Here is a 26137-nt window from a genome sequence, read left to right as displayed (position 1 = left end):
ACGAATTCCAATCTGGCTTCAGAACATCCCACTCCACTGACACATGCCTTTTCTATTTGAATGACCACATCAAACAAGAGGTGGACGCAGGCAAATACTGCGGCATGGTCATGCTGGACCTACAAAAGGCCTTCGACACTGTCAATCACTCCATTCTGATTGACAAGCTAAAAGCAATTGGTTTTGATAGGCTATCAGTGAGCTGGATGCAATCCTACCTTGAGGGGAGGGAACAGATGGTGGAGGTAAACGGTACCCTATCCCCCCCCTCACAGTGAGCTGTGGTGTTCCACAAGGAAGCATACTAGGACCGCTACTGTTCCTAATTTATGCAAATGACATGTCGTCAGCTTGTGACTGCAACTTGTTCCTGTTTGCGGACGACTCAGCCCTGCTGGTCTCTGACAAGAACAAGTTACAGGTTGAAAAAACCCTCAGCTCGGAACTAGGCAAAATCTGCATATGGCTCGCTGATAACAAACTATCATTACACATGGGCAAAACAGAGTCCATTCTCTTCGGTTCAAATAACAAACTCAGCAAGACCAACGACTTCTCAGTTACAGTGGGTGACAATATTGTCACAAGGAAAGATGAAATTACCTACCTGGGTTCCATCCTAGAGGCTAATCTCTCCTGTGACAAAATGGCATCCAATGTAATAAAAAAAGTCAACCAACGAACTCGATTCTTGTACCGGATCTCCTCTCTGGTAAACAAGAATACCCTGAAGACTCTGGCTGGAGTACTCATTCAAGGGTACTACGACTATGCTTGCACCTCATGGTACCAAAGCACCTCAAAGGCGCTAAAAACAAAATTACAAACATCTCAAAACAAACTGGTCAGACTACTGCTTGACCTTACTCCTAGAACCCACCTCACCCCTGCCCACTTTGACAACCTAGGATGGCTTAGAGTAGACGACAGAGTACAGCAACTTGCAATGGGCCTGGTCTACAAGATACACTACACGACCAAGGTACCCATGTACATGTCAAAATACTTCCCAAAGGTCAGTGAATACCACGATCACAACACCAGAGGGAGCGCCACAAATCATGTTAAACCCAGATTCGGCTCAAATAAGGGACTAAACACGTTTCGCAATTATGCCACATCAATGTGGAACGCCCTACCCAAAGCTGTAAAGGAATGTGGATCACTACCCACTTTCAAAACCACTCTCAAGGGACACCTACGGGAGACTGCAATTCAAAACTGGCCCCTGTAAATGTCCTAACCCAACCCCCTCCAATGTACAGTCACTTACCTAGTATGGTTGTCAACAGTCCAATGTACAATTTTGCTTGTTTGTACAGTGTCTCCCCCCCCCCCTCAATGTACAGTTTTGCTTGTTTATACAGTGTTTCTCCCCCCCCCCCCCCCCCCCCCCCCAACCACCTCCAATGTAAATTACCCAGTATGGTTGACAATATCCCAATGTACCCAACCCCCCCCACACAACCTCCTCCAATGTACAGTTTCTACGTCAAATGTATATACTCCCTTTTCTTAACTCCTTCTGAATCACAAACAGTACTGTATTTGCACATCTGGTATGTCATAAATGTATAGATGTAGCAGTACTGAATATCTGTATGTCATGGGGGACCCTGATGTAAACAAGACGAAAGTCTTTCTCTGGTCTGCATCCCCTTAACAATTGTGTGTATTGAGCTGTACTGTATTGTACCCATTCTGCAATCTGTTAATAAAGTTTTCAATCAATCAATCAATCAATCAGCTACCTCACCTACACAAATGACTGAAAGAAATTGATAAAAAGGACATTGCAGTAGCGGTATTGTTAGATTTTAGTGCTTCATTCGATGTGGTTTGACCACAAACTACTATTGAATAAACTCATGTTATGGCTTTGCACCGACTGCTTTATCATGGACAGAATGCTGTCCATCCAATAGGACTCAAAGAGTTTTCTTTATTGGCAGCTTTTCAGATGCTAGACATGTTGAGAGTGAAATTCCACACGGAAGTTTTGCTTGGCCCTTTACACTTATCTCTATTTTACTAATTATTTTCCATTTGCTCTTAAAAAAGCACATGTGTCTATGTATTCTGAAAGCACACACCATTAATGAACCTTGATTGATGATTTGAATTGCAAAGAATTGCAAACAGTAGAATGGGTTACCAGCAATAAACTAGTCTTAAACATACCAACAACTAAAAGCATTGTATTTGGTTCAAATGATCTCTTGTCTTGAGCTTTAAATCTCAGCTGAACCTGATGCTAAACAATAAAGCTGTTGAGCAAAAAGGAGAAACAAAGCTTCTTGGTGTTATTTAGATTGTAACTTGTTGTGGAGGGGACATATAGATTCTGTTGTTGCATTTTCCATGCAAGTATTTAAGTCCAAGTTTCTCTTAGTGCTCTGGTGTGCATTTTTGCTGACTGCAAAGTTACATAACCACTAAAAATCAGTTGTTATTCAAAACGTTTATCGTGCCTTTGTTTTTAAGGCTAAATCGTTAAACCGGAAGTGATCCCGAGGCCAAGTGTTGCTGCCTTGTCACGACCAGAGCCTATGCTTTATACGGCTCTGGTCACGACCAAATAACGCAGTTATTGATTGGTGCAAAATACTTCCGTGAACCCACCTCCTCTCTATATTCCTTGTTGCTCATTGGTGGAAAACAAATGCCGATCAAGTAACCAGGAAGTCCACTATATTCGAGGCATTTTGATTTTCACCGATCGATGTTTTTGTTTCCCAGCTACTTTTACTTGCGGGATTGCTGCAGAAAAACACACTGGCCTAGTACCAGATATCACGGAGAATAGTTATGTTACTGATATTGTTTTGAGATTCTACACCACGTGGCCCTTCTCGAGTGTTGCCGTTGAGTTGGTAAGCAAAGATCAGAGGCTTGTGACTGTGCTTTGTTACCAAGAAACCGGGCCTCCCAGTGTCCTAACAAAGGCTTTCTCTTGATTATTTCCAAGGCGTCAGGGTGAATGTGGCGCTACCACCATCCAGCTTCCACGACATTCTTTCACATTCAATTTATTTTAGTTTAGTAACTTTATTTGTATTTTCTTTTACTTTAACATAAATATATAATGCTATATGTTTTCTAATGCTTGCCTGGCTACAGCGTTCTCTTCAGCAGGATTTTAAGCTCCATTACAATCAAAGTAATCAATTAATTTGAATAATGGTTGCAGGCAGCCCTACATATTTTAACTACAATCTTGAGACATTGGGGACATGAGGTAATCCAAACAGCAAGAGCATGTCATTCATGGTCTCATAGTTAGTTACATACATACAGTTATATATTCATAACGTCTGTTCTCCTGATAATCATTTCCAAGCTGTCAGAATCTCCACATTTTGTTTTCAGTCTGACAACTAGACTGGATAGCCTGTTGGTTTAAGATAAGATTATCCTTTATTGATCCCCTTGGGTGATACAGGGTGGGGGATGCATAGCTTCACAGTCCTATATACACTATACACTTAAAGCATAGATAATCATACAAATACAATATAATAAAAAAGGTACAAAAGTTGACCTTAGTATTCTCTCTCCATAGTTCTCTACCTGAACTCACCTGGTGTAACTCACTCTGACCGGGGGCAGGACGTCCTACAGGAAGACACTCTGGACTCCAGCTCCAGTAGAAGATGACTTCTTTAGAACCCAGGGACCAAGACGTCCTACTGAACATCAAGAAAGAAGAGACTTTAGACTCTGCAGACCCACCTATGGACATTTATACTAGATTGAAGGAGGAGCCCACAGATGATCAGGATATATGTAAGTTCACATTCCTTCTTTTTCGATAACATCTCTTTCTGCTATCTTGTATAATTGTTTTGTTCATCATTGTATACAAGGCTTTATCTGTAAGATGTGAAGAAAAATGATAAACCTTGATAGAATAAAACAAATGGCAACCAGTGTGCATTAGAGAAACGGACAGCTGTTACATCAACAAGCTGATTCTAACAATATATAAGTCAATCCAGTGTCGGATCATGACGCAGATGTTTACGCAGTTTGTGACCTACATTCATTCTTCATAGACTAAATAACTTCAATACACTGTTAAGTGAAAGTGAAAGTATTCCTGCGGGCTGAGAAAGCGTGGCTCCTTTCCAACACGACCACCAGGGGTATATTGTGTGGTTACTGGACTTGAGTTATATTAGAAGAATAACAAAACCTTAAATTAAAAAGATATTTGCCTAATTCTCTAGATTTTTACATTCATCCAGCTCATTAATATCTGTAACAGACGCATGTCTCTCTGTGCATTACTATCTGTAACAGACGCATGTCTCTCTCAACTGCCTCTTTGAACTGCTGCGGTCAGGCAAGCGATACCGGAGTCTTAAGGCGAGCACAGAAAGACTCAGAAGAAGCTTCTATCCCCAGGCCATCGGGCTGCTAAACGAACAATAAACACTATGCAACAACCATCAAATGCACACAGCACACACACCCACACGCACACACTCACTTAAACAAACAACACACTGCAGCACCCACTCTCCACACTTTAGATCACACAAACACACTTTATATTTATTGATAAAGGATTTGCACTACAACTCGTACACCTACTGTAAATTGTACCTAAATTGCACCTCATCCCATTTCTGCCTTGCACTATATAGTATTGTATATTAGTACACTGCATAGTATTGTATATTATATGGTAACTCAGTTACGTCTATTCTGCATCGAACATTGTACATATGTCTATACTGAACACTGACCTAATTTTTTTTTACTTCTAATTTACATGCTATACTATGTTATTTTATTTCATACTTATCTTGTCTTGCACAGTCTCTGGAGCGTAACAGTAAGAAGCATTTTGTATAAAAGTATTCTGTACTTCTGTATGACAACTATTAAAGAAACTTGAACTTGAACTGTGTGCATTAATATCTGTAACAGACGCATGTCTCTGTGTGCATTCATATCTGTAACAGACGCATGTCTCTCTGTGCATTAATATGTGTAACAGACGCGTCTCTCTGTGTGCATTCATATCTGTAACAGGACGCATGTCTCTGTGCATTAATATCTAACGGACGCATGTCTCTCTGTGTGCATTCATATCTGTAGCAGACACATGTCTCTGTGTGCATCAAGGCTCCGGTTGACAGGCACACATATGTTTGGATGACTGCTCTTTTTGGTCAATGCAGGCAAAATTCACAGAATATTACCTTGAAAATGAAATTAAAATCAAATGTTTTATTTAGGCTGTGCCAGTCTCTTACATTGTTCACTAATGAACAAGTCCTTAATCTCGAGTCTTGTCTGAAGTCACCAGGGTATGAGTTTCAAGTCATGTCAAGTTGATTTGAATGAAACTTAAACTCAAGTCCCCATCTCTGTATTTTACCAATCAATTCTGAATAAAATCTAGTCAGCTGAACCACAAGTTGGTGAGTTTGGTTTTTCTGGGTGCTCAGGATGATTACAGCTCTCCACCCTGCAATTCAATCCAATGAGGCAAACAAAGAATGTTACCAAAAACATATTATAAATAAATACAAATAATGATAATCATTTATACATTTTTCTTGGCTTGGGCAATTTTGAGATTTCGTTATTTTTTTTATTGTTATACTGTTGGAATAAATTTCCATCCAGGAAGTTGCAGGCAACATGAGAACCGATAGAACCTCAACACAATCTTTTACAGAATCGATGGTATGATCAGTGCCGTCTGGGAGAAATCCTAGGCCCTGTGTGGGATTTAAACGTGAGGCCCCCCCCTAAAGGTTAAAATAATAAAATAAAAAATGTAATATATATATATATTTTTTTAATTCATAATTTTTTTTTTGCATACAGTCAACGTATTCTTTAAAAATAGCACTGCCTGAGGCTGGGCATACAGTATTCCTAAATAATAGCGAAATATTACAGAATTGGATCAAACCCGAAGTTACAAGTCTTGGTGAGTTGGTGTTATAATCGACTCAGACCTAAGCTTTAAATCACACATCAACAAGGTGACAAAAATATACTTTCCACCTTAGAAACACAGCTACGGTAGGGCAGTTTATTAATAAAAAATACGCTGGAAAAACAGATCCATGCCTTTATCTCAAGCCGTCTTGACTACTGTAATGCACTCCTCACCGGCCTCCCAAAGAAAACCACAGAACGACTCCAACTCATTCAAAACTCGGCAGCTAGGCTACTAACTAGAACCAAGAGGAGAGACCACATCAGTCCAGTATTAGCGAACCTAGACTGGCTTCCGGTAACATTTAGAATCAATTTCAAGGTCCTCCTCCTTATGTACAAAGCACTAAATGGAACAGGACCAAGCTACATTGCTAATTCTCTAGTCGACTATGTGCCTCCTAGAACATTGCGATCATCTACGACTGGTCTATTGAAGGTTCCAAACCACAGCCTAAAGAGAATCGGGGATGCAGCCTTTGCAAACTATACACCAAAGTTATGGAACACACTACCTATGGACATTAGGGAAGCTAGATCTCTTAATATTTTCAAAAATAAGTTAAAAACGTACCTCTTCACCATAGCTTTTTAATACACTCTGCTGTTGATTGTACTGTAGCACTATTTTACTCTGTCCATTCTATTTTTATTGCACTTTACTTTGCATCATTTTACTTAACTTTTTATTGCACTGCACTGTTGCATAATTTTACTATCTACTCTATTCTACGATTTTATTGCATTGTACTATTTTACTCTTTTTATTACAGGTTCAAAACTGTCTGGTATTAAACTGTGTGGGTATCAAACAAGAAAGACTGTCAGGTTTTAGAACTGTGTAGGACCCCCAGACCTAGAACTGCATCCTGAGAGAGGGAACTGCGCCCTGAGAGGGAGCTTTGCCCTGAGTGGGAGATTCGAAGGGTCAAAGTGGGTATCAAACAGGAGGGACGTTTTAAACTGTGGATACCAAACAGAGAAGGTAAAGACGACTTTAAACAGTAATCCAGAACTATTTTATTGCACTTGACTGTAAAAAACTGACTTTATATGTCTGCACTTTATGTGCACTATTTTACTCGGTCTATTCTATCTTACTCTTTTTATTGTCTATTTAAAACTGAACAAGGTGGCCTGTTTGGATGTTAGATCCTAATGTGAAAAACTGTGACTTAATATGTCTGCACTTTATGTGCTCATTTTATGCCTGTCTTTTTTCTGTTGTGAAGCACAAATAAAGTTTATTATTATTATTATTAGGCCATTTGGGGCAGATGGTCTACTACGACAGGGGTTCCCAAACTTTTCAGGCCGGGACCCAGAAAATAAGGCGTCAGAGAGCCGCGGCCCAATGCACATCGTCAGGCTTTTTTTTTTTGTTTTTTTTGCCAGGCGACCGATTTTTTTAAGCCAAATATCACTTCAATCCTATTAAGTTAGTTCAATTTAGTTATTCATTTATATGTGCTATTTATGAGAGGGCTAACTTGTTGCAAAATAATAATGATAATAATAATAGCCTCATTAAAATACTATTGTTGCTTCGGTTGTTTTCAGCGTTTTATGTGCATAATCTGTTATTTTGTTTGAAATGTTCGTTGAAATAAGTAGATTTTTCGTTTTTGTTTATTTATTAAGTTAATATAAAACCATATAGTCACATTTTAGAATACAATGGAATATAATTTTAGAATACAACTAGAAACACTGTCTGGCCTGCTTCTAAGTTCAGTGGCCTGACAAAAAAAAAGAAAATGGATTTTTTTTTCTTTTTTTTTGAAATCATCTCGCGGCCCTCCCGTGGCTGCTCGTGGCCCACCTTTTGGGTTGCGACCCCGACTTTGGGAACCACTGTACTACGACACGCATAAGGGCAATTGACCAGCAAAAAAACTGTTGTCATTCTTATGTTGTGGCAGCAGCAGGGGGGACGATGACTTCGTAACCTAGTTACTTTCAAAGTAACTTTGATAATCAAGTAATCAGTAAAGTAACTAGATTACTTTTTAAAGGAGTAATCGGTAATCAGTAATCAGATTATTTTTTACAAGTAATCTGTGGCATCACTGATAATGATGTACTTATGAGACAGCTTTGTGTGTGCATGTGTGTAGAGAGAGCGAGGGGGGGTAGTGTGTGTACATAGTGAAGGCTATGTGTATGCAATTATGCATGTGTGTGTGTGATAGCAAGAGTGAAGGAGAGGGACAAATGGTGTGTTCGTGCATGTGTGTTAGAAAGAGAGAGAGAGAAAGTATTGTGTAAATCTCCACAAAATGCAAGTTTTAACATGATATATATATAAACTTGCCTCCATTTGAAGTTTTATTTATTTCTTATAATTTTCTTTTGTATATTTTTCATCAAAGCAACTACATTGTCTTTCATGAATGTACATTAGACCGTTGCTCTCAGGTACTGAGGACTGGGCTTTTCTGATAGTAAGGATTACACTTTATTTTATTTTATTTGTATGGAGGCTGCCTGGGAATTTATCTATGCAGGAAAAAACCTGGACCACTGAATATACGTAGTTAATAATCCTGGCACAATATAAATACTTAGTGTCTGTCTTCCTCTGTCCCAGATCCACCCAGCGACCTACTGATGATTAAAAAGGAAGAGGCTCAGGACCCGCTAGACCCACTCAAGGAGGAGCCCACAGACCATCAGGATATTTCCACTGTGCTGAAGGAGGAGCCCACAGACCATCAGGATATTTCCACTGTGCTGAAGGAGGAGCCCACAGACCATCAGGATATTTCCACTGTGCTGAAGGAGGAGCCCACAGACCATCAGGATATGTCCACTGTGCTGAAGGAGGAGCCCACAGACCATCAGGATATCAGTATGTTACTTTCTTTTTCATATCTTTCTTTTCTCTCGTTCTCCTTCCTTTGCTCCAGTATATTTGTATATAACTTTCTCTCCTATAGGGCTACGTGGCGCAGTGGGCAAGGCGCTCGCAACGAATGCTGGAGACTGGGCTCGAACAGGATGCCTCCTGTTCGAGCCCCGCTCTCCACATTGCTTTCAGTTTAGCTGGTCGTCCACAGTAATACACATTGGCCGTATTACGGGGAGGGAAACTGAAGGGTGGGGATCGGGCGTTGTGGACAGCGACTCCTACAGGTCGGTTGGTGCGCCTGCGCAGTAGAATCAAGAAGCGACGGGGGCGGGGCCCCTCCAAGCCCAGACCCCCGACGCTGAAAGATCGAGCCGCGCAGGTGAAAAGATGCGACGGCTGTTACCTTGAGTATCGGAGGGGACTCGTGCTATGTATGACTTAGTCCACATTGCAGCCGGCTTGTGGGAGGCAAGAAACAACGTTCGAAGACGGGAGGGTTGAATTGGACGATATGAAAATTGGGGTGGGAGAGAAAATATAGAAAAATGGGAGAAAAAGTGGATAAAAAAACTAAAAAAAAAACTCTCTCCTATAATCTTTTTTGTATCAAACTGTGTTCTCATGCAACAACTTAGCATGCTTACTTTCTTAAAAAGAATTTCCGCTGTACCCGCTGTGAGAAAATGTAGGTTTATTGATTTAAATTACTCTACTGACGACATTGCTTTAAGAAAAACAACAATGAATTATATTATCATCCAGAAAAAGCGGAAAATACATATTTGTTGCAGCTTTTATTTTGAAAGATTCTGACCGGAACTCTTTTTGTTGTTGTTGCTAGCTTGACACACGCCATTGAACTCCTGTGGAAACAAATGAGTGACAGAAGTATTTGAATTTGATCAGACACGGAATTTATAGCATTGAAAATAATTACTTTGAAAACATGTATCTGAATTTTTTCAGACACCGAATTTATAGCATTGAAAATAATTACTTTGAAAATCATGTATCTGAATTTTTTTGCTCCGAATTTACCTATGTAAAATTCAATGTAAAAAATTCGAATGCATAATAAAATTCGATGCATAATTGCGGTGTATACATTTCTCTCCCACCCACCCACCCCCTCCTAATGTACAGTCTCCTCCCCACCGTATGTATATATTCCCCACTGTATGTATATTTCTCTCCCACCCACCCACCCCCTTCTAATGTACAGTCTCCTCCCCACCGTATGTATATATTCTCTCCCCACCATATGTATATTTCTCTCCTACCCACCTACCCCCTCCTAATGTACAGTCTCCTCCCCACCGTATGTATATATTCTCTCCCCACCGTATGTATATATACCGCCATCTTTCTCCCGGGTTGGTGTGATCACATGACTGACAAAGCCGTGCAGTGATAGGCCAGAAGTCAGTTCGATTGCATCCAGGCTCGATTGCTTATCCTGTCTGGGTAGCCCGGATGATGGTTTTTTTCATCGAATTTTATACACCGCAATTATGCATCGAATTTTTTACATTGAATTTTATACACCGCAATTATGCATCGAATTTTTTACATTGAATTTTATTATGCATTCGAATTTTTTACATTGAATTTTAAACACTGAATTTGTATTTCACATAGGTAAATTCGGAGCAAAAAAATTCAGATACATGATTTTCAAAGTAATTATTTTCAATGCTATAAATTCGGTGTCTGATCAAATTCAAATACTTCTGTCACTCATTTGCTTCCATACCTGTCCGCTTCAAAGTTTGTTAGACCCTCCACATGGACGGTTGTGTTACTCTTTCATCAAGGACCCATAGTGTTATAGAGGGGACAGAGCATGAGGACAGATTTTCATGAGGGGAAACTGAGTGAGTGAGTGACTGTGGATCTATTAGGTCATGCAATGTCAACTGGCAGCCTGCGGCAAAGCTTACCATCTGGCCCACACAATATTAATATATTGCCAATTGGCAAGTAAATTTAGTAAAATCAAATCAAATTTATTTGTAAGGTCCGACAACACACGTTAATGTCCCCATGGGCCGGACACGTCTTCTTTAAACAAGTCAAGAAGAAACATAACAATAATTTAAGAACAAAACAAGAACACCATAAGGTCCAACAAATTTAAAATTGCAAAATAAATGAATGAATGCAAACACTCTCAGACATACCCCACGCGAAGGTATGGAAAAACTCACTAAAACCTAACAGTAGGAAAAAGATGCACCACAGGCAGTGTGTAGGAGAGAAACCTTAGAAGGGCCATTCAAGGGGGGATCTCCCTTCTTAGATGTCGGTGATAGTAGTGTTGCAGACTGACAGTTGGTAAGCATGCACTCATGTGTGTAGTGAAACACAGATTAGTGCATGCAATAGCAACTGAACATTTTGAAATCGCGGGACGTCCAGCACTCCGGTCATCACTACGAGACAGCCGGAGACAGGGAGACAGGAGGGCATGCAGAGAGGGTCGCATCCTCCCGGTCTTCATCACGGGACGTCCGACACTCCGGTCAACACTCCGGGACAGCAACTCACAGGGAGACGGGATGCGTGTATGCTTTTACCAACTCGTTCGTGTTTCCGGGTTCCCGTTTTGCGCTCTGATTGGCCACTGACCTACGCTAGTACACGCCCCTCGCTATGAGCGTGTGTCTGTGCGCTATTGTTTATTATTATCCGGCCACAGTGTGGGTTCCCTGGTCGGTGATGATGAGCTCAAATAGGTTATTATAATAAACACTGAATGGAGCAATATAGCCTTGTTGTTAGTTAGACAGCAGGCTATACGGTCTTCTTCAGTTGAGTTACACTTTGAAACATTTATAGCGAGTCTTGCTCTAGAGATGCATCATCACAACAACACGGGCGGCTCTACAACAACAATGGCTTATTTATCTATAAAGAAGACAATCTCATCGCTGACAACAAGTACCAGGGTTCGAAATTAAAAAAAAAAAATCCAGGGCTTTTTTTGCCCCCCTTAATTGATTTTCGGGGGCTTTTTTTGTATTTCGGGGGCACAGCATTTTTATGATGAATTAACAAAGATTATAAAACATTGTTGACACTTCTTTTTACAGTCTTCGTCCCTATGTTTGATAACGTAATGTTAATTTCTATATATAGGGCTCTACGCTAACCTTTTTCCCAAGGAGCACATGTGCTCCTAAATAAAATCTAAATAAAAATTTAGGAGCACACAAAGAAATTTAGGAGCACAGTGAAAATTGTTCAAGTAACACAGAGTTTATTAACTATTTATCACATGCATATTATACTGTGCGTGTGCACACTATGGACCCTGATGTAAACAAGACGAAAGTCTTTCTCTGGTCTGCATCCCCTTAACAATTGTGTGTATTGAGCCGTACTGTACTGTACCCATTCTGCAATCTGTTAATAAAGTTTTCATTAATTCATTCATTCAAGGGCCAAACATTGTGCAAATAGCACATACCACCAAAATCACAAATTGGCCCATGCCTACTAGACGCAAATGATATCGGTTGTCAAGCTGCTTTTGTATGTTGTAGTGTTGTTATGATACCAACATTTTGACTTTGATACAGATACAGGAAAGGTAATGGAATATATTATTAGATGACAGAACTTGGAAAATTCTTTATACAATTCTTTAATTCATTATGAAATTGAAATTCCGTTTTTGGGTGGAACGTTTGTTGCAAGGAGGGAGGGAGGCGGGGACCGCTGCATGTTACACACAACACAGAGAAATGTCCAAGCGTCTAGCTGCTTCGGTGCGTCGTTAACTTTTAACGTCGGAAGAAATTCCCCACTAAGCCCTAAATTCAGAGCAGAGCAGTATCCTAATGACTTTTATGCTTCAGTCGATAAGGTGTTTTGCAAATTCTGTCAACATACCGTGGGGACTGGACCCGCAAAAACACGTGCGAATATCACTTCAAAAGCCATGTCAGCCGGATTCCTCTTTCTCCTCGTCTCTCTTTTGCTGAAAATGTAAATGAATGGGCTTCATTGCGTTGTCTGATTCTGAATGTATAACTTGCCTATGCCGGTACCGCGACTTTTTTTTCCAGCGCTACTGTGATTGGACGTTTATGCGCCTTGTGTAATGTGGGACTATAACAGCGGAGCTGTTTTGTAATCTTATTTAAGCTCATTATCACCGACCAGGGAACCCACACTGTGGCCGGATAATAATAAACAATAGCGCACAGACACACGCTCATAGCGAGGGGCGTGTACTAGCGTAGGTCAGCGGCCAATCAGAGCACAAAACGGGAACCCGGAAACACGCGTTGGTAAAAGCATACACGCAGACAGGACAGGCGTTAGACAGCTCGCGTGATTGTAGTGGGCGGACATAGCAATAGATACAAGTGGTAAGCATATTATGTGAATAGAATAGAAGTACTTAACCCAGCAATGAAACCACGTTGACAGACCACAAACCATGTTGACAGACCACGGACAGAAGACTGTAAGGAGCTGATCCATGGCCTCGGTGGTGCACGTAGAGCAGTCACTGCAATCTTGGCCAAGACCCCGAGACATCCATCACCTCGGTCAGCACTACGAGACAAGCACTCAGAGAGATGGGGGGGGGGTTCGAGAATTCCCATGTTTGTAGCGCTGCAGAAAAGCAGACATGGGAGAAAATAGACATCCTAACTAAACTAGTTAGACAAAGGCTCTGTGGCCGGCGGATTTCTTTTTAACCCTAGGAAACGATAGAAGCCCCGCATTTTGTGAGTGCAGAGCACGAGCGGGCGAGTATCGGGAGATGAGATCGGATAGATAGAGCGGTGCAAGCCCATTTAAAATTTTGTAGGTGAGGAGTAGCACTTTAAAGTCAGATCGGGCTTGAATAGGAAGCCAGTGTAGGGCGGACAAAACTGGTGTGATGTGATCAAATTTTCTAGTTCTAGTTAGTATCCGTGCATAACAATTCTATGATACGAGAATTAAACGTTCTCTGTTAGATAAATATCAGTTTCAGTCTTTGTTTTTGTATAATTGAATGTTGGAGAGAGAGAAATGAGACTTTTCAGTTTAGCACCTCTCCACTGTCCAGTTCAGCACCACGGACAGTGGATTAGACGTTGCCCCTTGAAACCTCCTCTTGAGCAGTGTTAATTTTGGCAGCTATTTTCATTTTAGTTTTAGTCTTAGTCATGTCTCAAGTGCTCCTTTTTCATTTATCATATTTAGTCATTTTCATTTATTTTTCGTTTAGTCAGTTTTAGTCAACTAAATGTCTGAGCATTTTAGTCTTAGTCAGTTTTTTTTGTCTATTTTTAGTCTATGGAACATATAGTCAAATAGTCAACATGGAACATATTCTGATTTAAATTGCATATTTATTTTTTAACCTAGGGGAATCTGAGTCGGCGGCACAAGTAATACACAGGACGGGTGCACTCAGTCGATCTGTGAATGGAGAAATAACTTAAGACAGTCACATTATCTCTTGCCTTGCTCACCTGGCAGCGATTTATTTGAATGATAAATATTAAATAACTAACAGCAGCCAGTAACAGTGTCAACAACACTAACTAACAGGATACTGTCTGTGTTGTAAACAAACACACAGTACAGTAGTAGTTGAACTTGAGTAGATAATAGTAGTGTGTATAGTACACACAGTAGCAATCTGATTGCAATCTGCTTGCATAAACATATAAAATGATAAATCACATTTTGAGGTTGGTGTGTAAAGTGCCACATGGTGATGGAAGAGGTCTGGTTAGGGGTTAGATTTAGAGGTGGTCTAGGTTTGGTTAGGAGTTAGAGATGGTCTAGAGGTCTGGTTATGGCCTCTATTAACCAGACCTAGACCACCTCTGACTAACCCCTAACCAGACCTAGACCGTCCACCTCTCTAACTCTAACCCCTAACCAGACCCCAGGAGTATAATCAGCCTTATTATCTTCTGGAAATAACAAGCACTGATTGCAATGAAGAGACCCTTTTTGGACCATATGTCTAAACCTAAGGTTACTTTGCGTGCCATGGACAAGCTGTGCCTGCATTTCTCTTGTTGTTCCACAATCCACATACACTTTGTCCACCAGGTTGGATACTTTAGTCTTTTTTGGCACTCTGAACCTTTTATCAAATGTTCGCAACATCATTATGAAATCCTCATCTTCCACTGTACGTGCAGGGAGTGCTGAACCTTTAGAGGTGGTCTAGGTCTGGTTAGGGGTTAGAATTAGAGGTGGTCTAGGTCTGGTTATGGCCCCTATTAACCAGACCTAGACCACCTCTGACTCTAACCCCTAACCAGACCTAGACCACCTAGGCTCTGACTCTAACCCCTACGTTAGGTTTGGTGATGGTCATTGGTCAGTGCTGGGCTGTTGCTGGCAGCGGTTTATTCTATAACAACAGGATACTGTAAACTAAACACAGTAGTACTAGTAGTACACACTGATTGCAATCTGCTTGCATAAAAACATTATATAAAATCACATTCTGTCAGTGTTAAAGTGCCACATGGAAGAGGTCTGGTTAGTGGTTAGTTAGAGGTGGTCTGGTTAGGGTAACTTAGGGGTTAGTTAGAGGTGGTCTAGGTCTGGTTAGAGGTGGTCTAGGTCTGGTTATGGCCTCTATTAACCAGACCTAGACCACCTGACTCTAACCCCTAACCAGACCTAGACCACCTCTAACTCTAAGTTAGGGGTTGGTGATGGTCAGTGCTGGGCTGCTGCCTGCTGGCAGTGGTTTATTCTATAACGACAGGATACTGTAAACTAAGTAAACAGAACACACAGTAGTACTAGTACACACTGATTGCAATCTGCTTGCATAAAAACATTATATAAAATCACATTCTGAGGTCAGTGTTAAAGTGCCACATGGAAGAGGTCTGGTTAGTGGTTAGTGGTTAGAGTTAGAGGTGGTCTAGGTCTGGTTAGGGTAACTTAGGGGTTAGAGTTAGAGGTGGTCTAGGTCTGGTTAGGAGTTAGAGGTGGTTTAGGTCTGGTTATGGCCTCTATTAACCAGACCTAGACCACCTCTGACTCTAACCCCTAACCAGACCTAGACCACCTCTAACTCTAACCCCTAAGTTAGGGTTGGTGATGGTCAGTGCTGGGCTGCTGCCTGCTGACATCGGTTTATTCTATAACAGGATACTGTAAACTAAGTAAACAGAACCCACAGTAGTACTAGTAGTAGTACACACTGATTGCAATCTGCTTGCATAAAAACATTATATAAAATCACATTCTGAGGTCAGTGTTAAAGTGCCACATGGAAGAGTCTGGATAGTGGTTAGAGTTAGAGGTGGTCTAGGTCTGGTTAGGGGTTAGAGTTAGAGGTGATCTAGGTCTGGTTATGGCCCCTATTAACCAGACCTACACCACCTCTGACTCTAACCCCTAAGTTAGGGTTGTGACTTAGAGGTGGTCTATGTCCGGATAGGGGTTAAGAGTTGGTCTAGCCCTTTACATCCATCTATCTAAATAATAATAAATTATAATGAATGCTACAATAACAACCTAAATTAAAATGTTAAGTTTGTGTCAGTCTGTCTGTGAAACTGAACTGAAAACGTAATGAACATATTTTGACCAGTCAATGAATAAAAGCAATCTGAACCTTACTCCTCCAAAATATAATGAACATATTTTGACCAGTCAATGGATGAAAGCAATCTGAACCTTACTGTCCTGTGTGTCCTCCTCCTCCCAAATGTCTCAAACACGAAACACCGTCTTTGATATCTGGAAAAGAAAATGTCAGAATTACCAGTAACTGGAAAGTGGTAACCATTACCGCATTCACAATTTACTATTTAGTAGGGCTGACCCCTATTAGTGTTGTCACGATACTGGAATTTCGACTTCTATACGATACCTTGAAAAGTATCGATTCTTCGATACCATTTCGATACCAAAAAAAATAAGAATTATATATATATATATATATATATATTTTTTTTTATAAACAAATTTAGCTTTTGTTGCTGGTTGATTCTCTATAAGAGAAGATACTATAAGTAGTACTATAAGATAAGATAAATATAACACTTTTAAAACCCTTTGTTTATCTTTAGATCACACATTTAAAAATAACTGTTCATCTCACTTCAATAATTTTTATTGCAGAACATGGTATTTTCTCAAGCAGACAGATGTAAACACTGTAATCTGTGTTGCATGTACCTGACAAACTGAACTGTTTGTATTACAGTTAGTAACAGTTTCGATTTTTATTTAAAGATAACGAGAGAGAGAGAGAGAGAGAGAAGCTATGCTCGGAGCATTTAGTAATGTTACATTTTCAACAAGATTGCTGCTATTTAAACACTTCATGGAAACGGGGTAATGTTAACCTTATGTCGACTGTAGTATTGTATGACCTCGACATAACATTTAAACGTTAACGTTACTCCGTTTCCATGCAGTAATTATAAAGGTGGCCAGCTAAGCTAAGCTAACGGAGCTAACGGAGGAACGACTAGCAGTAGCTAACGTTAGCTAATAGCTGTAACGTTACTAACAACGAATCAACTGTTGATATTATGCGCCATCAGTAGACAACGTATCATGTATTAAACTAGAGTTAATAGTTTAATGCTTCAGTCACAGTGACGTTGAAAGAGCAGCTGTCACGAACCTCTTTCATTTCTTTATGGAGATCCGCGTTGGCACTGCTCTGTAACACCGCTTGCAAATGGGCATCGTGGCATCTTTAGCTTGTCCTTCGTTGTTTACTTCAAACCCGAAGTACCTCCAAACAGCACTTCTGCTCTTTTCTTTATCCGCAAGCGCAAGTTGTGGAGGCTCTGCATTTGCCATCTTCAGCTAAAATGTTTGTTTACAAACTGAAGACGGCTCTGTGAGGGGGAGGGCTGGAGGAGGCGGAGGGGCAAGCGTGCTCTGAACAGCGTGTCAACAACTTGCGGTAGAACACTCGCCAGCTGGTACCGATACTGCAGAAAGTATCGGCATTTCGGGAAATGAGTATCGAAACCGTTTTAAATATTCAGTATCGATATGTATCGATACTTCGATATTTTTGACAACACTAACCCCTATTAATCGATTAGTCGACTAATCGGTTGAAAGGAGCCGTAGTCTACTGGCCAACCTCTTAGTCGAATATAATAATAAAAAAAATAATAATAATTTTTTTATTTTTTTTATTTTATCATTCTTTCCAAAAGAAAAGAGGCCTAGAAGCGTGGCTAACGCTAATGGCACGCATACCAGAGGCTAACTGCCTACGAAAACAGGCACAGAGGCACTGAAAGAGGATTTCACCCATGAACACACTAGACTAAACAAATATCAAGATGTATCCATCAGTGGACCAATTGCATGCTTTTGCAGAGGACAAGAAGCCTTCAGTCGACTCCTTCAGACATTAAGCACCCCCACAGCCCAAATGGAATGCTAAAAAAATAATAATATTATTTTTTTTAAGTCGACCAATAGTCGACTAACGGCACATGTTGGCCAATCCTAGTCGACCATCCAAATCCTTAGTCTGGGACAGCCCTACTATTTAGACTTGTTCATCTTGAGAAAAGCATTTTTTTCCAATATGTCTCTTGCTCTGTTGCGGCGGCCATTTGAGAGGTAACCAGTTACACTGAAGACACGTTCGGCAAAGGCTTGGGATGCTGGCATCGCCAGGAGATCCAAGGCCAGAGGTTTCAGATGTGGAAACACCATAGGACTCTGAGGAATCCAGAACTCTATAGCAGATTCCTCAACGGTGTTAGCACTAGCAGCCTGGTGGTTGGACAGCCCTTCTTTGTATTTCAGAATCTCCTGTCTAATGTTAGTGGTCTTGGGCGTCTTTGCCCTTGCTGGATGACTGGCACTGAAAAACTTGAACCTAGGCCGCTTTGCCGAGGGTGTCTCTGCTTAAGCCACGTTTTCCAGTTCCTCATCATCGGTCACCTGCTCCACTCGCACTTCCACTCTTCGTAGCATGCTGTGAGCAATGTAGTCTTCTGCCTTTCGTAGAAGATCCTGCATTCCCTCGTCTTCATTCTCAATAAGGGTCTCAGTTGATACATGGGGGTCAACAAAACATGCTGCTGCAGCAAGAGGAGAGAACTTGACGGCTGTGACGTCAAGGAAAACGCTGAAATGATTGTGCATGTTAAAAAGCATCTTCTGTGCCAGTGAAGCTGCCTCTCTGTAGGTTCTAGCATGAGCTACATTGAATTTAGACAGATGACTTCTGAGATCCAAAAGAGCAGGCACAACGAGGGAAAGGGATTGGGTGTCACTTTGCAGCATCTTTGTGTGCTCAGCAAATGGCAGTAGAAGGTCTCGCAGCATGCCAATCTTCTGCCACTCACTGGGCTGCAGGCTGTCCCAGCTTATGGATTCCGCTACTGCTGTGACGTGGTCCTTGAGTTGAAGACAACGCGCCATCATGGCGTGACAACTGGACTATCTGGTGGGACAGACTTTGAGGAGGATGAGACCAGACCTCTGCAGCAAGCGCTCTGTGGCGACAGATGATTTGCGGAACTGGTTGACCAGGTGCCTTGTTTTGTCCAGCAGTCTTCGGATTGAGGCTTCCTTGTTCAGCAGCATGTTTACTACAAGCTGAACGGTGTGCACAACGCATGGGGTCCTCTCCATTGCTCCATAGGCATAGTCGTCCCTACATGATGGAGATAAGAAAAAATACAAATGCATAGTTTAATTTTTAACTTATTTATTCAATTCACAATGTTTAACCTTTTAACGTATTAACTTATTTATTATGTATATGAAATTCAATTATAACCAGTTACTAGGGGTGGAACGATACGCATTTGAACCGTGTACCGTACTGTACGACCCCCACGGTTCGGGGCGTCTGTGTATCGTACGGTTCAGATGAGGCGCAAATAAAAAAAAATTCATTTGGCGGAGCCGGGAGAGGTGAGCGCTTTCAGCAGCAGCACTGCAGCCAGGTGCTAGTCAGTTTGTGTAAAAATGGCAAGCACAATATAAATCAATCTTCATTACGACTTTAAAAACAGCCATTAACATTACATAGGCCTACACACATCTTGCCATAGCGTTAGCAGTTTGTACAACGCATGTTTAACTATGGTAGCCCGCCAGCTAATAGTCAATGCAATGTTATCGTAGCTACTAGCTAGCAGAGGAGAAAATGGGAGTCTGAGAGGCGGGGTGTTTAAAGACAATGATAGGTAGGGATGCCCCGATCGATCGGCCAGCGATCGGTATCGGCCGATATTCAGTATAAATATGAGATCGGTGAATTCCGATAATGCTTTATTTTCGCCGATCGTGAAAACGATCGAAAAACATGATCCAATTCTTAGCGGAGTTCTCACTCGCTGACTTCTCTCTCAAGCACACAGAGCTGCAGCGCACGGCCCCTCCTCCTCCCCCTGCCCCTCCCAGACCTGTGTCAACAGAGGCTCCTATTGTCTCCGGCAACAGTCTGCTCTACTCTAGTGCATGGGACCTCTGTGAGCTAACGTTAGCTACCTAGCTAACGTTACTGTTTAAACAAAATGACCCAGTCAACTATTCACTTTTAGTTTAATACATGAGGCATTGTCTAACGTTATCTAGCCGGCTAGCTACTGATAGCTCCTGATATCAACAAATGCTCCAGCAATAGTGTTACGGATGTGTTAGCAGAGGGCCCAGGCGCAAACAGATACGAGGGAGAGGTAGATATGGATTGTCAAAAAGTGAGCACTGCTCCTTTTAATCTTGAACACTTCAAGCCAGGGGTGAAGTGTGACAAAATAATCTAATTTAAACAGAGGGCAGCAACAAAGATATTTACAAAAATATGTCCAAAGGCAGCAGCAAAAATACAAAAACAAAGAATAGCACAGCTGAAGAACTGGCAGAGGGCTAAATACGAAAAAACAAATAATAATCTCATAAAGAGAGCAAGTCCAAAAGGCACAAACAAAACACTGCAAGGCAGGCTAGGAAAAACATGAACAACTGACTACAAATCAAAACCCTAACAAACAATGAACATTCCACAAAAAACAACGAAGGGAGGAACAAACTAAATAAACACTAGGAACACTTACTACAAAAATACTGGAAGGAGTAACAGGATCACAGGAACAGAGGAACTAGACAGCAAACACTAGTAGGGAATCCAAACAATGAACCGACAAAGAGAGAATGGCAAACGAGGCAGATATACACACACTGACACAAGAGGGTAATTGGGAACGAGACACACCTGATGGGGAAAGCTGAACTAACACACAGGGGTAAGGAAAACAAAAGGCCAAACACACACTGGGGAATAAACTAGACTAGAATCAAAATTACAATTACAGAGAGAACACCATACAAGGGACAAATAAAACAATTACAAAGGGAACAAGACTAAAGACAAAACAACGCTAAAACACACGGGAGACAATACAAACGCCAAGAGTACAAGAATGTCCAAAGGTGGGGGCTGGTGAAGAGTAGAGGAGAAAAATCCTTGCAAGGGTGGGGGCTGTTGAGGAGAGGAGACAGGGAAAAAGGGTCCAGGGACAGGCGAACCCTCACAAATAGTCGAGTGCATGATACCTCCGTTAGCTCGGTAGCCAACGTTAGCTCACATTAGCTCTATATGAAATGTCCCAGTAAACTAAATAGTTCACTGAGGCGTTGTCTTAACGTTATCTAGCCGGCTAGCAGTAGCTACAGATAGCTCCTGATATCAATGTCTTATAAGTATAACATTGATTCGATGCGTATTCGAGCCCCTGGCTTGCATCGCAGTCACGAAAGGGGCTAGCTGAGGGCATGCTGAATGTGATTTGACCAAAGCAGAGTATACCAATGGGGTCCAGCTGCAGTGCCGGAGAATCCTGGCTGCAGCTGGAGGTTACTCGAGTATACACACAGACAGTGGAGCTGTTTGCAGATAGCGAGCATTTTGACTTGTTGCGTGGTGGCGATGTCTCGCAGATAATACAACTACAAGTATGATTATATAATATATATATTTTATAATAAAAAAAATTATATATTTAATTTTTGTTTTTATAAAACAAAAAACTATCTGTATCGGCCGATATGGATCGGTATCGGTGGCAAAAAAACGTGATCGGGGCATCCCTAATGATAGGCATTTATTCAACATCCAAGAAGGCTAACATACAACTGTTTTACTAACTCCAACCGGGATTATTGCCGCTTTTCCACTGCATGCTATCACCTCCTAACGTTACTGGAGCTGAAGGTCCGTGACACTAAAATGTCCGTGGGGACCCGCCAACCCATAGATAGTTCCAACTCACTGAATTACGTAATCAACCACAGTTGCACTCAATATTTAAATAATGTTAGTCTAAATAAATGTAGACAGATAATGTACGTATTTTAAAAATTGAATGAACAGAGCAGTGTTGTTTTGAAACAGTACAGTGTGTGTGTTAGTTTGATGTATGCTGCAATTTATATTGATGGCCTTCAAATTTGTTTATTTATTTATTTTAAATAACAGTGACACTTTTCCCTTTGATAAGAAATCCAGCCATATTCCTTTCATTGTATTTCAAATACTACACTTTAATTTCAAGCAGAAAACTAATCTTTCCATTAAGAACTGACAATCGGGGAATTTAAACATGGTTGACATTGTTTTTTTGTGTTTATATTAAAGAAAGGAAAGTCTAGTGCTGGCTGAGCATATTGTTTGTTTGCACTAAGTTAATAATGTGACAAATGTAGCCTATATTTTTCAGTCAGTTCGGTCTTTGTGTGCCAAACATTATTTAAGGCTGTAAACACTGTAACTGTTGGAGCCAGATTCAGTCCTTAATATTTATTTATTTATTTAGTTAAATATATGAAGCAATATTGTTTGGAAAACTATTTGAAATTAACTTGATTGATAACATCTTTTATTTGCTATGACTTGGATGCGTGTTGCTTCGACAACGTGGAGGCGTGTCTGGTCCAGCCCATTTTGAACCGGTGATTACAACACCTGAGTGTGTGAACTCACTTTATCAATGGACTGGTGCGCTAGTAAAAAACACAACACTGGAATGCAAGGCACGCAGCCCAGACGGTTTTTGACTGTCGCAAGCGCTATGGATTTGGAACTTTAGAAATTGGAAACAGCCTACAGGACACCATGCAACGGGAATAAGCCAGCACACCTCCACGTCGTCTGGTAAGAACCCATCCACGCTAAACAAAGCTTCAAGTAAATGGCAATAAATACTCTTTTCTATAAACCAAACAATTCATCTCTGCTGTTTTCTTACGGAAAAGCGCAGCGTGCGTCAACCAAGGCTGTGGAATCCACATTGTCAAAAACCAGGCATGCAATACTTGCGCCTTTGTTTAAGGAACATCACTGGAATTGATTGCTGGAAATAATACTAATACTAATAATACTACTATGGACGGAGTTCCTGAATGGAATACGCGCCGCTCATTTGATGCGCGTCTGTGAAGCACTGACGTCATTTCATTGATAAAGTGTTATCCGTCATCCGATAATAATCAAGAAACAAATTGTATGGAATCAAGTCGAAGTATCAGTCGACGACAATGTTTGAATTAAATTGAAAAGCATGTGCAATAAGTCCACCATTTCAGTTATTTGTCGGAACCAAATCAAACATTAAAGGAACAACAAGGAAAATGGAACGTTTGGTGGATGAAATTGACGCTGCACATTCCAATATATTACAAGAATTGAAAGCGTCAGGGGTGGGCAATTATTTTTCCCAGGGGGCCGAATGAGCAACTGAAAATATGTTGGGGGGCCGGGCCAAAATTCCAAACTCAATTATGCATAATATACATTTTTATTTCTATATAAAAAGCAGTAAATGGCATTGTTTTGACCCCTGGTAAGAGTGTATGTTATTATTTGGCAATTAAAAGGTGAGGTTAGCTTTCAAAAATATAATTTATTCAAATAGAATTTATTTCCAAAATGATAAACAAAATGTGAAACATTAATAACAAAGGGCATTTTGAGTTTCATATACTATTGAACAAGGATTTTCTTAGCTTTCTAAAGACATCACATCATCTTATAGCAAAAATAAACAAGACATGTCACTGAACTGTGTGAAGAAAAGTGTCCCAGTTTTGTAGCCTTTTTTACTTTACATGCCTATATTAAACATTTAATGTTTTCAGAACTGTGCAAAAAAAAGAAAAAATATATCAAGTGTCCCATTTCACTGTTATATTTCCACATTTTAGTGTTCTTCAGTTCTTTTTTTTTCATTCAGTGTGAGAAATCCAGTCTCTGTTGAGCTTTATCAAGTCCATCAAAGTCAGGTTGCATGTCTGAGGTGGAGATGCGAAGCACAGCTGCCAGATGTTCATCAGTGAGAGAGGATCTGTACCTGGACTTGGTAAACGTCATGACTGAGTGTCTGTTCACATATGTAGGTGGATCCAAAGAGAACCAACATCGTCTGAGCATGTCTCCTAAGCGTATATTGTGCGTGTGAACATTGACATGAAAAGAAAAAAGTAAAAAAAAAATTAAAGATTTTTTTAATAAAAAAATAAATAAAATTATCATGTAATCTTTCGCAGGCCGGTCAGACAATGCCCAGGTCTGATATAGAGTGTTCTGAGAGAAACATATCTTTGCAAGACAGGATAGCTTGGATATTGGTCAATAGCTATTCAGATTACTTCTATCTCCACCTTTATGTAATGGAACAACATGAGCTATTTTCCAGATACTAGGAACTATACATGATGGCAATGAAAATGTTTATATATGTTAGTTCTGTAATTACTGGAGCAGCTAACCTGAGGAGAAATAAAGAGTCTAGCTAAACCTCTCCAGTTGATTTCCTGGTATCAATGGTCTAATACTTAAAAACAACACAGTAGTAGGGCTGCAAGGTACTGTGAGACATGCCTCATAGCATGCACCAGCTCATGATCACCAAGAGGTGGCTCCATAAAATTATTATCAAACAAATGAATGGCTTCAGAAAATGTGCCTATTGGCGGCTGGGTGGTGTAGCGGAGATTGCAAGAGGCTGCGGTCTCGACTCCCAGAGTCAGCATTGCCTGCGGCTTAGGCCAGTCGTCATACTATCTCAATTGGCAGAGGTAGCGGGTGGAAAGTCGATGGGTGGGGATTGGACGTTGGAAGAGTCAGGAAGTATCGGGGGCAGCGTGAGCCTCCCACGCGTTACTCCTCGCCACTGAGAGACCGTGCTGTTTGATGAAACGATGCGACAGGCTGCCTCCTCGTGTACCGGAGGGGACACGTGATGCAAGGCTTCTATCCTCACTACAGCCGACCAGTGGGAGGCATAGTCTAGCAACGTTCAAGACAGGGGAGGGGAGAATTGAAGGAGAATTGGCGATACGAAATTGGGATGGGAGAAAAAATAGAAAATAAGGAGAAAAAGTGGATACAAAAAAAGCCTATTAACACTTTGGATGCCCAACCCGAGTTTTCTCGGGTTTACCCCCCACGGGTTGAATGCCCATAACGAGAATATTCGTTTTTTCTATATTTCATCAACCGAGTCTACCGTTGGTAAATCAGCCACTCCAGGCGCTCGGATGTGAAAAAAGCGCCCCCTATCATCTCCCAGATGGTAATTCACCCTTTTGGATTGGACTCAATGAAAAGGCATGAGAAAAAAAAAACGGATTCCACATTTTACTTCTCACGCATGTGACCGGAGTCGATCAGCTTCATTCTGGACCCTCAGAGCAGCGGGGATTATGTGTTGTACAGTATACGCGGTGGATCAATAAAAGGATCGATTTTCGGAATGGCGATCAGGAATTGGAATAATCCATTTGGATACCATCTGATCTCTGGTAAGGAATCTATTTGACCAGTATTAGGTTAATCAGACCCGTTTTCACGGAGATATAAGCTTTTTCTTTTTTTGTGATATGACTGTTTGACTCTAAGAGCGATCAAGAACTGACAGAATCGATTTTCAGCGCGCGGCACTAGCGTGCACACGTACACATATACTATCGATAATCTAGCATTTATTTGAAAACGATTCATAAATAGGCCGACAAATGACATCGTTCTAGAATATTACAGTACGGGGCGATTATCATGGAATCCTCTTTTTTTCGTGAAAACTAGGGGTTTTCTAAATGCTATGAAACGGAAATGAACCGATAAAAAAACAATCTGCTTCGACAATGTTGACTGGAAATAGGTCATTGATAATGCGACGGGCAGATTAGACACATAGCCATAATTTAAAACATAGATTTAGGCGATATTAATGCTAACATTGAAGTGGGTGTTCAAGCACTAAATGTGCGCCCCCTGCTGGGCATTCAAAGTGTTAAAGGCCAGACACATCTCTTTCTGCTCAGATATAAAGACGATTCAATTGA

The 26137-nt window shown here is 40.9% G+C and overlaps 1 protein-coding gene across 1 annotated transcript in view; it reads left to right on the top strand.

The window, feature by feature from the left end:
* Positions 1-2738: 2738 nt before the first annotated feature.
* The window catches only part of LOC311238003 (uncharacterized protein), a gene marked incomplete at its 3' end in the record, with an annotated part of 48997 nt that continues 25598 nt past the window's right edge, over positions 2739-26137 (top strand). Inside the window, exons 1-3 of the mRNA XM_084325971.1 lie at positions 2739-2873; positions 3563-3786; positions 8552-8812. Coding sequence (XP_084182097.1) covers positions 3654-3786; positions 8552-8812 — 394 coding nt within the window. The 5' untranslated portion in view covers positions 2739-2873; positions 3563-3653. The remainder of the gene's footprint in view (positions 2874-3562; positions 3787-8551; positions 8813-26137) is intronic.

The sequence above is a fragment of the Notolepis coatsorum genome (assembly GCF_963971535.1).
Source record: "Notolepis coatsorum genome assembly, chromosome: 12".
Classification (NCBI taxonomy): Eukaryota; Metazoa; Chordata; class Actinopteri; order Aulopiformes; family Paralepididae; genus Notolepis; species Notolepis coatsorum.
The sequence above is the reverse complement of the archived record's forward strand: the minus strand, read 5'-3'. Positions and strand labels throughout refer to the sequence as shown.